The sequence below is a fragment of the Carassius auratus genome, chromosome 47, assembly GCF_003368295.1.
Source record: "Carassius auratus strain Wakin chromosome 47, ASM336829v1, whole genome shotgun sequence".
Lineage (NCBI taxonomy): Eukaryota > Metazoa > Chordata > Actinopteri > Cypriniformes > Cyprinidae > Carassius > Carassius auratus.
Genome location: NC_039289.1, coordinates 14877363 through 14889503, shown reverse-complemented (window position 1 = coordinate 14889503; position 12141 = coordinate 14877363). Strand labels below are relative to the sequence as shown.

The 12141-nt window shown below is 37.2% G+C and overlaps 1 protein-coding gene across 4 annotated transcripts in view; it reads right to left on the bottom strand.

Annotated features, from left to right (window-relative positions):
- LOC113065203 (phosphofurin acidic cluster sorting protein 2-like) overlaps positions 1–12141 on the bottom strand; it is a 61171-nt gene that overhangs the window by 22349 nt on the left and 26681 nt on the right. For all 4 annotated transcript variants that reach the window (XM_026236457.1, XM_026236459.1, XM_026236458.1 and 1 more), the window contains exons 2-3: positions 2360–2449; positions 1524–1649 (exon numbers count right to left, since the gene is read on the bottom strand). In XM_026236457.1, the coding sequence (XP_026092242.1) occupies positions 1524–1649; positions 2360–2416 (183 nt within the window). In that variant the 5' untranslated portion in view covers positions 2417–2449. The remainder of the gene's footprint in view (positions 1–1523; positions 1650–2359; positions 2450–12141) is intronic.

Genomic DNA, 12141 nt, shown 5'->3' with positions numbered 1-12141 from the left:
GTTTCCTTTATATTAACACTGTTTTGTACGGATTGTTCGAATGCATTTGTTTACTGGATCATTGGACTGAAAACTTATTATTTGCAATCAGAGAAGCAAAATTTAGTTAGAAAAGAAATTTTGCTTCAGTAATTTTGCGTAAAATTATTTTAACGAGTTAAGGATGGTAAAAGTAATTGCATGCGTTAACACGCTACACCGCATCTACACCAGACGCAAGTGGAGCCGCGCGGCATGGGGCAAAAAAAACACTGTAGATCTCATTATAATCAGTGACACTGGATGCGGCGCGACACGACAAATCCCTGACGTAAAACTGCTGCTGCTTTGTATTTATGATGTATTGACAGAAATTTAAAATGATTTTCAATTGTTGCTTTGTCGCATCCGGTGTAGACACAGTGTTAATGATGACAGGGGTCCACATAAGTGGTCCGCAGGTCCGCATGCATGGCCAAATTAAAAAAAATTCACAAAAAAGCACATTTGCATACTGACATGGTTGACAGCTCATGCACAAACACCTGTTTAGATCAACAAACTGTACTATAAAATATTTCTATTCAATCTGAAAGCATAAATCTAGGCTTTTTAATCAGTAGCAGTGCTCAATCTGGAAGCACGTATACTTGACAGCAAACCCCCTAAAATAAAAGCCTGCTTATTTTAAGTTTGAAAGGCTGGAAAACTGATGTGCACCCCTGTATATGTGTGTGTATGTGTGTGTATAAAATAAGAATATATATGTATGTGTGTAGCAATATGATGGCAATATCCAACATCCTTGTCCTTGTAGGGACTTTTTTTGGTCTCCATGAGGAAACAAGCTTGTAAATTAAATTTGTATGTTCTTAGTATATTTTCCACTTTATAGTTAAAGCAATTGTTATAAATGTCTGAACAATTAGAAAAACTGTGTTTTCTGTGTTGTCTGTGTTATTAAACGAGCATTTATTAATTTAGGGCCAAATTAGTTGAGTTTTGTCTGTTATGTTTGGACAAAAAATAATAAAAAAGAAATAAAAGGAGCTACAATGGCTTTTGTTGGTTGTATGAACTATTACGAAAACATTTGAGAGATTTATGAACAGTGTTTTGAGAAAATTATTCACATTGTGTATAATTGATTTGTAATTTGTATAAAACGAGTGAAAACTAACAATCTGTTAAGGGTAATTACAAAGTTTGGAGAAATGTGTCAAATCTATAAAAACTGTTATACTACATATTATCTGAAGATACTTATTAGTGGATTTGCAATTCAATAAAGTAACACATTTAATACACCTGTTCTTCACAAGGGGCGACACATAAACATTGAGCTCTTTAGTTCTGCCATTATTGTGAGAGCTGGCAAGTCTGTGGCAACAATGGCCAACCCATCAGTAAGATATCATGTATTGACAGCTGTGAGCATGGGTCATTTAACTACTGGAGAAGGGTCAGATTAAGAAGTCAACAGTCTGTCTGGCAGAAGCTTCAATGAACTGGACACTGGGTTTGTGTGATTGATTTGCCCGTACCTCAGCCATATTAATAACACCAACAGCCAGCGTCTTGTAGCCCAGAATAGTTCTGTTTTTATAACGTTTCCTTCTTTGAAGCATGATCTGCAGCCGGTTGGCATCTCTCTTCAGGAAATGTGGGTACTACAGAAAGGAAGTACAACAGTGCAGTCATTTGAGCGTACTATTGCTTGAGATTACATACATTTTTATCCACAACATTGTTGCAACGGTAGCACACACACACTTTATTTGATGAAATCTTCCCATCATACTCCCTGTCAAAGCAACTCTTAAAGTGTCAGCTATAAATGCCAGATATCTGACCCAAACTGAAGAAAACGGGGGGTTCTTGGAAGAAACAAAGGGAAAGTGGTAATGAGGTAAACACTTAAACATGAAAGCTTGCAGAGTAATTAATTATTATTTTATTTTTTTTGCTTATACATAATACTGTAAGGCAGTTTTAAGTCACTGATATATTCTCACACATTATCTCAGTTAAAAAAGCAACTAGATTTGACATTTTGGGGTGAACTATTCGTTTAAAGCCCTATAAAATGTCGTAGGATTTACTTTGAAACAACAACAAGTAGAAAGTTCTCCAATTTGTACTCCAGTTCTATCATTTTTTAAATAAAAATAGCTAGCTAGTTTAACTGATTATCTTAAAAGTCCACAGATATCTTTATTATTTATTACGGCTGTTAGCATGTTCTCTGACAAGCAGAAGCGATGAGACCTGTTAGCATGTAAATAAATGAACCTAAGAAAACAAATCCTGACGGAATAGTGCTAAACAGCGTATGTTCAGTTACACACATATAAGAAGTCCAGGGCTCAGACAGGTGTACCTGCAGGGAAAAGGTGAGCTCCAGGTCTGTTTCCATCAGGCCACTGGGTGGGAGCATGTACTCATTCGACCTCAGGATGCGCTTCGACCCCTGAGGACACGGAGAGACAGGTATCTGATATCAGCCTCTTATGAGCACATGTATTCATAAACTTCAGATGCACTCTCAAGCAAATCAAATCAAACACTGAAGCAAAGTTTGGAAATAAACCCACGCAGTCTCAAAACTGAAAGGAATGCTACTGAGTACTGACTGATACTTGCAAACTGAAATGTTGTCCGTATGGTTTGACAGCGAAAGCATAAAACAAGACCAAAAATGACTCAGTCACAGTGAATGTGTCGAATAATACTTTCTTGTTACTGTCCAATCACAAATATGAGCTGTCTGTCATACTAACTAGACAACAGAGACCCCTGCTTCAGCGTTCATCTGTTTGCTAATGGGGCGATCCGTCACAGCCCAGCTCACGTGACACACAGATAATCACTACTGGTGGACTGATACGGGCTTTTAATGACAAATGCACATATCTACACATATCTAAACATTGCAGAGTGGCCAATAGCTATAGCTGCTCACCAAGGCTGCGTTTATCAAAATTACTGTAACATGTAAATGTTTTTACAATTTAAAGTTTACAAATGTTACCATTTAAAATGTTTTCTGTTTGAATATATTGTAAAATATAACTGATTGCGGTGACATCATTACTCCAGTCTTCAGTGTCACATGATCCTTCAAAAATTATTCTGATACGCTGATTTGCAGCTCAAGAAACATTTCTGATTATTATCAATGTTGAAAAAAGTTGTGCTGCTGGATATTTTTGTGGAAACTACAATACGGTTTCAGGATAATATATATATTTTTTTTCAGGATCCTTTGATAAATATGAATGTCAAAAGAACAGCAGCTTTTTTTCTTTTTCTTTTTTTGCAACAAGTCTTTAATGTCACTTTTGATAGATTGAATGCATCCTTGTGTCATACCCATGGACTGTTTTGTGTGTGTTTTTCTCCCCTACATGCTTTATGTGCTAGTTTTTCCCTAGTTTGTTATAATCCTAGTTTGATTATGCCCTTATTTGGTCTGTTCCTGTTCCCGTTAAGTTACATTTTATTGAGCCGTGTCTTGTTAATTCCCTCATTTTGGATTCCCTTTGGTTTTTGTTATTAAATGTCATTTTTTGAGCAGTCTTCAGTGTCTCCTCGTTTCGTGCTCCCTTTGATATGTGAAAAAAATGTAATCCTTCTCATCCCAGACTTTTAACCAGGATATATATATATATATATATATATATATATATATATATATGCACAGTATATTAATCAGAAACACAGTGAAGGTCGGTGCTTCACAATCTTCCTACTCTGTCTTTTTCCCCCTTCTTTTTGTTGTTGCTGTCAATTTTCTGTGTATGAAGTATACAGAAGTAACAATTACTGAACAATGAATAATTTACCACAGTAGGTAAATGTAAAGTTCAGAGCTAGTTGTTGCTTCCTGCTGGTTCAGATGACATTTACTCTGAACCGCCACCTGCTGTTTACAGCCGAATACACATACAATACAGTGAGGAAAATATTTATTTGATCCCCTGCTGATTTTGTAAGTTTGCCCACTTACAAAGAAATGAAGGATCTGTCATTTTTTTATGGTAGGGTTATTTTAACGGATAGAGACACAATAATTACCCAAAAAATCCAGAAAAAACACATTATATAACAGGTTAGAAATTGATTTGCATGTCAGTGAGTGAAATAAGTATTTGATCCCCTACCAACAGGCCCGTACTGGCCATCGGGAGCACCAGAAGTATTCCAGAAGGATTTGGCCTGTTCAGAAGCATTCAGAATACTGTCCTAAGGACTTCAATATCGATTGTAAAGTTACATAAACAAAAAAAAAAAAAAAAAAAAAATTCGCGGAGACAGATATTTACATGGAGTTATTGTACAAGGAGATAGGGAGGGAGCTTGAGCAGACAGAAATGAGTCACAGCCTAATAATTTAATAGTGTGTTCAGTATTGGAATTTTTCAACAAATATATTGTACTAATTTTGACATTAAGGCACTTTTGTGTTCTATTACACTAGTCAAAAGGTTTTGATCAGTAAGATATGGAATGTTTTTTAAAGAAGTCTCTTCTGCTCACCACACATGCATACACTTTTTATCCAAAATACAGCAAAAATAGCAATATAGTGAAATATTTTTATTTGAATATTTAATTTCTATTGGAATATATTTCAAAATGTAATTTATCATCTTGTGATTTCAAAGCTGTATTTACAGCATCATGACTCCAGTCTTCAGTGTCACATGATCTTCAGAAATCATTCTAGGCTGATTTGCTGCTCAAAAAAAAAAAAAAAAAAAAAATTATTGTGTTGAAAATGGATTAGATTTTTTTTTTCAGGTTTCTCTGTTGAATAGAAAGTTCAGAAGAACAGCATTTATCTGAATTAGAACTCTTTTGTAACATTATAAATGTCTATCATCACTTTTGATCAACTTAAAGCATCCTAACTTAATAAAAGTAATTATTTCTGAACCCTTCCCCATTCATCAAAATAACTGTTTTAAATATTTATAACAACAACAACAACAACAAATGTGTTTCTTGAGCAGCAAATCAGTATATTAGAATGATTTCTGAAGGGTCATGTGACACTGAAGACGCCAGTAATGATGCTGAAAGTTCAACTTTTTGATCACAGAAATAAATTACATATTAAAATATATATTCCATTTAAAAGCAGTTATTTTAAATAGTACAAATATCGCCAGTGATTTTCCAGTAGTCTCTTAATTTTGTTAGACTACTGTCCAAACCCACAGAACTAACATGATGTGAAGAAGCCCTTTGGGAAGCACAGAATACATCCATCAAGGTTTCTCTGCAAAGCACACATTCAACCCTTCTGCTTTCTGAGTTCAAAACAACGAGACAGAGACAGAGAAAACGTCTTGCAGCACTAACAGGCTCTGAATGAAAAGCAATGCATGCTCAGTCTGCTTGTGTCCGGACTGCGGAAGAGCTGTGAATGGTTTGGCCTTCGAAGTGTTGATTCAGGCAGACGCTTCAGTGAGCAGAAGAGGAGAAATAATGAGATCTCTGACAGAAACCTATCTTCTGTCCTTTTGAAGAACAGCCATTATTTTAATCGCTGAGGCGCCACTTTGGGAGTATGAGACAACCTTTATTTTCAGAGTCTGATGAGCACACAGTAAACCTGTTTAAAACCTTCAATGATCCATCTGGAAAAGATGAGTGGGCGAGATAAGTACACTTCATGTTACCTAAGAGGATGTGCTCTAATCCTCACCAAATGAATGACAGAATCAGTTCCTTTAAACTGATATTTAAAGACTGATCTTTAAATATCAATGCCACTCAGTATACAGTATACAATATACAATAAAGTATAACTCTCATTACCCTATTGCAAATTATTTTTACTATTGATTTTTATTATTCTCAAAAGTGATTATCATTATATTCTCATTTCTGTAATACTGTAATTACTGTACATTATGACAAAATGCAGCAATACAGTGTTTTTTATTCAACTTGGCATATATTAAAGGCAGTCCATCAAATACTACCTTGATATATGAAAACTAGACAAAGCTAATGTGCAAATACAGAGAATTATTATATCTTTGTACATGTAAGATCACATCGATGCTGTGAGGCAAGATCAAAAATGCATTATCACATTTTGTTGTGAATAAACATTTGTTTTGTTTGATAACCATGATAATTTACATACTTTACAATAATAAAAAAAATGTAAATGATCCTAATACCCTCTTGATTTTCTTGACTGTTCAGGTTTGTTGATCATTTCTTCATGGCAGCTATGGACATGTGACCAAAAAATAAATAAAAAATAAATTATTGGTTGGACAGTTTTTTTTTAATTTTTTTATTGACAATGTGATGGAAAAATATTAGAACACCAGATTAAGAAGTCTGTTGCAGATTAATTACTTCTTTTGGGAGACTATCGGGATATACCATTAATTGGTCAAAGAGTAACTTTATGCCTCTCTCTGACGCTTACAGCCCTGGTTTTTTGGAGAATATGCCATTTAAGATAGTTAGGGATCATTTCACGTATCTTGGACTGACAATCCCCAAAGATCCCAAATTAATATTTAAGTTACATTTTTGGAGTTTCTTTCTAAGCTCAAAAGCAATATAGGGAAAATTTTACCTTTGTCTATGATTGGCCGTATAAATTCAATTAAAATGGTTTCTCTTCCTAGATTCCTATATTTGTGTCAAAATCTCCCTATTTTTCTTACCTCTGCTTTCTTTAAGGAACTGGATTCTATAATCCTGTCTTATTTTTGGAATTATAAGACCCACCGGATTTCTAAGAGTCATCTACAAAAATCCAAGTTTTTGGGTGGACTGGGTATGCCAGTATTTAAACATTATTATTGGGCTGCCAATATTAGGGCTTTAATGTTCTGGCTGAAGGGGGCGCCGGGTAATGAGACCCCTGAGGCCCACTTGTGGGTACAAATGGAGACCAACTTGGCTGTTGGCACCTCCTTAAAGGCACTGCTGTTCTCCAAATTGGATAAGTCCAAAGATTTGAATAAATTAAGCTTTGTTTTGAAAAATTCTGATTAATTTTAAATCAAGTGAGAAAAGCTCTGTCCCTGCCGGAGACCACCGTTCATATGCCAATTTGTTACAATCAGTCCTTTTTACCCCCATGGTCTGATAGAACTTATCATGTCTGGAGGGAAAAGGGTTTGGGCTCCATTAAAGATCTTTATATTGAGGGACGGTTTGCATCTTTTAATCAGTTAAGAGAGAAATTTGATTTGCCTCACGCGCATTTTTTTCGTTATTTACAAATCAGACATTATGTGAAGTCCAAAATATGTAATTTTGAACTCCTCCAGGAGAAACATGTTTTTTTCAATGTTTTTTTTTATCCTCCTGGCTCTGTCGACTTATTTCTAAATTTGTTTCTTTATTTGGAAGCCCCTACTGTAAGATTTAAAGAGGCCTGGGAGGAAGATCTAGGAGTTGAGCTCTCTGATGACACGTGGGACAGGTGCTTGTTCAGTCAATAGCAGACACCAACTGATCCAGTTCAAAGTTATTCACCGCTTACATTACACCAAAGCTAAATTGCATAAAATCTTCCCCTCCGTTTCACCAATGTGTGACAGGTGTAAGGTGGCAGAAGATACAGCTTCTCATGTTTCTGGTTTTGCCCTTTATTGTCTGGATTTTGGTCAAGCATTTTTGACTGGTACTCCAAGGCTTACAATAAGCCTCTTCCACCGGATGCTGAACTTGCCATCTTCGGCCTCTCACAGCGCACCTCTAACCTTTCAAGTGCATTGAAACAGTCCTTAATGCTGGGTATGGTCGTGGCTAAGAGACTTGTGCTTAAGAACTGGAAGTCACCCTCGCCCCCTTCCTTCCAGATGTGGATTAAGGATATGATCTCCGTCATACAGATGGAAAGACTTCGACTTTTGAGGACTGAATCTATTGAAAAGTTTTCCGCTGTCTGGGGTTCATTTCTCGGGTATTTGGACAAGTTAACAGCTCAGTCGGCCCCCAAAGACTTCTCTAAGATCTAGTCTGCATATCCCTTCTGGGCACCCAGCCTGTTGTGCAGCATTCTATTAATGTACTTTTACATACGTTTTTTTGTGTGTGTGTGTGTGTGTGTGTAATCCGAGCCTAGTGTTGTTTGTTCTGTGTTTTTACTTGAAAAATCCTTTAAAATAAAGTATTTAAAAAAAGAAATCTGTTGCAGATACAGCTTACAAAAGCTAATGTCGGTCTGAACAGATGCATTAAGAGGCGTTCATTTAAATTAAAAAGTTTATTGCGTCACTTTTTTTTTGGTCTCTTTTTTTATTTTCTTGGTTTGAAAGCGTCTTTGTTTAAAAATCTCTCTCCCATTTCAATGATAGAATGTTTTCCAATCAAAATCTAACCAAGAGCAACATTGTTTCATTTCCAAAAATTAAGAATTGTGTCTTGCTGAATTATGATTGGTCTTATCATTCTTGTTGCACTGTATTTTCATTATGCTAAAGTAATTCAGTAATTTTCCATAATTTTTCTTTTTATAAAAGAATTTAACAGGCTAGACGGACATGACTGCATTTTTTAGGAAGCTGTGTCAAGTTAAAAGAATTTAAACTGATTCACACCGCACTGCCCATCAATGTCAGTTCCAAAACAGTGGACCAATCAGAAGACCCCAAAGGTGGGGCAAGCATTGGAAACTTTAGTTCACAGAAGCAAGTTTGCATGGAAATTGTGTTATTTGATGGCAACATGGCGGAGGAGGCTTTCTGTGCTGCGCTTTTTAAAAACCATTCTGGAGTGCTGTGTCTCATGTTTTAAGATGCAAAGAAGGCTCTTAAAACATGGTTTTTTATTGCCTGGCAAGCTGTGCTATTTCCATAAGAAAATGAATATCTAGTCATTTTTATAATATACATAGAAGTCAAAATATTTCTCTTTAAACTCTGAAAGAAGTACCAAACACAGTGTGTCCAAAGCGACCTATGTGGAATGCTAAGGGCCTCCAAGTGCTCTGAAATTACCCCCTCTGTGTATCCCACAATGCACCTCTTCGTGCGCTGTTTTGTGTTTATTTTGAAATATTAAAGTTTAATTTGGATTGTGCGCCGGTTCCTGCCTCCTTCTTTCGGATGAATACGAAGATTTTATTATTACAGCACCTAACCCCCAACTGCTCCCCGGGTGTTCACTGCTGTGTGTGTGCACTTGGATGGGTTAAATTCCAAATTTCAAGTATGGGACACTATACTTGGCCAAACGTCATGTCCTTCCCTTTTTACCTCATGTACAGAGGTAAGCATCAAACTGCATTTTAATTGATTGTGAGTTTTATTGTTTAATATAACAAATATTCTAAAGAAAGAATCAATGGTCTCTAATTTACTGTCTGCCCGTTAAAAAGTCTGATAGCCTTGAAAAAATAAAGCCCAACGTATACTCAGGTTTTACACCTATATATCCTACTAAAACAGTTACACTAGAGGACACACGTTTTTAATAATAAACATATAAGCATATTATTTACAGACAAGCAAATTGCGCTAAATTACGTTCAGTGTTTTGTGCCTTTACCTAAATCCTAAATAAAATACGTTACTCAATGGACGAAGACAGTGGTATAAATTAAAGAGCCCAAACTCTATATATTTCCTAATATAATATATTAATAAAGTATAGGTGTAACGAGGAGGCTGAGGTAGTATTAGAATCCATTTGCAGAAGTTTATTAGGGAAAGATCTTATAGACAGAGTCAGAACAGTAATAGCAGTCCGATCTTTCAACATGCACAAGTGGAATCCAAAAGGCAGAGACAAGTAGGCAGATGAATAGGTCACGCTAACTCTTGTTAAATAATGTCAAACAGGAAATCCAGAGGGAGCGGTAAACAGTCAGTACTCAGGAGAAGGCTCCCTCTGCTGGTGCAGCATTACAGAATCCCCGCCCCTATGACTGCCTCCTGACACTCGGTGTGGACTTCCCCGTGGTCTTGGCGCTGGTCGATCGGGTCTGGCTTGATGAAAGTCCTCCATGAGAGAGGGATCCAGAATGTCGCTAGCAGCTACCCATGATCTCTCCTCAGGTCCATAGCCCTCCCAGTCCACCAAGTATTGAAGCTGACCCCCCTCTCCATTTTGAGTCCAGTAACTCATTCACCTTGTAAGCTGGCGATCCATCAATGTCCATCAGCGGTGGCGGTTATTGAGTCTCATGGTTAGGGTCAACATCCAGGTGGACTGGCTTGAGTAGCGACACATGAATGGATGGAGATATATGATAATTAGCCAGGAACCTCTAACTGGTAGGTGACCTCTTCTGAGTATCTTGAAAGGACCAACATACATTGGGCAGAGCTTCCTGCTTGGTAGCAACATGAGGTCCCTTGTGGAGAGCAAGACCCGCTGTCCTGGTTCGTAGGGAGGATGTGGAGTCAGACCACAGGAACATAGGGGGTTGATAACCAAGGATGCACTGGAAAGGAGCCAGGCCTGTGGACGAGTGAGTCAATGAGTTTTGTGCGTATTCATGTCTGTCTAACGTGAAACTCAGGATGTCATCAATGTATGCTATTACATACTGCTTCAGAAGGTATCTGAAAGTGACTGGAAGACACCTGGAGCGTTGGCAAGTCAATACGGCATGACCTGATACTCATAGTGCCCCATAGTGGTGAAGAAGTCAGTTTTCCATTCGTCTCCATCCTTAATTCGGATCAGGTTATATGCACTCCGTAGATCAAGCTTGGTATATATGGTAGCCTCACGGAGCTGATCTAGGGCCAAAATAACCAGTGGCAAAGGGTATCGGAACTTTACTGTTATGTTATTAAGTCCTCTATAAATACAGGGTCTCAGTCCTCCATCTTTTTTCTCTACAAAGAAGAACATCTGCCAGATCGTCATAACAGAGGGGAATCTTAACTGTCTTTTCACTCGTTGGACTTTCTATGCTGGTTGTGTAATATGGTTGGGGAACATGGGTAAAACAATGACTCTCACACAAAGCAGACCACTTAATCAACTCTCCCCGATGCCAGAAAATGACGAGGTCGTGAACAGATAACCATAGGAATCTGAGGATTACTTCATAATTCCTTATGAAATAAACTAACTTGGATAGTGACTGGCTTAGTTAGTTTCCAATTGAGGTGTCATTAACAGCTTTAATCTTGATGGATGGATTGCATGGTTGAGTGGGGATATTGTATTTCTTGATGAGATGTTTATTTATTTCAGGGGTAGGCTACAGGAGCACTGAGCAGCATAGAGCCAGTCCCTCCAGAAAAACGTGATTATGCGATCGCCTGATTTAATGCATAATCAGCCAAAGGCCGCATATTTATGTAGGGTTGCATTTTTTCAAATACGCCGCTCTTTTGCCGCATAAATGACCGATTTCAGAAAGCAAAATATGCGGGGCTAGCATGATTTCATAATCCCTGTATTTCCGTTGCAAAAAACTCACATATATATTAGCAGAAAGTTGAAAAATGTTGCATTTACTTCACACAAGCGCCATTTTCCCCCTATTGCCATGGGAACCTTATGAAGTGACGTAATAACGTGATGTGAACATCATTTGCAAACTCTGCGGTGAAACCAGGGTGAAACTTGAAGTGTGCAAATCATTCTTATTTGCCAACATAAATAAGCGCAAAAGAATGCGCGAAGCATTTTCCCGATTTGTTACATGACAGTGGAGCCAAATTATGTTGAACTTGCGAAAACTGCGGTTTGATGAAATGGAGAAAAAAACGGTGATTCCCCCAACACCCCCTTCTCACTAGGCTACTAACACTGTTGTAGTTTCATTCAGAAGTTGACGCAACTTTACAGTTGTAAGATTGCACTTTTTTGTTACAGAACAGTACCAAAAACTTACAGTTAATATATTAATTATATTAGTAGTATGTAAAATAACTTACGTTGCAGTAAGAGATTGCAACTTAAATATTCTGTGATTTAGTATGCTCGCTTATCATAGGAATTAATAAGAAATTACTCTTTACATTAAGGCAGTAGCCTAGTGAGAAAAAGGTGTTGGGGAAATCACCTTTTTTTCTCTTTTTCATCAAACCGCAGTTTTTGCAAGTTCACGCAAATTCATCGCATAAAATTGCAAAAATATCCCGCATATTCCATCACATTTTTTAAGAAAACGTGCCGCAAATTTTTGCCCGCAACAATCACAGGGACTGTAGA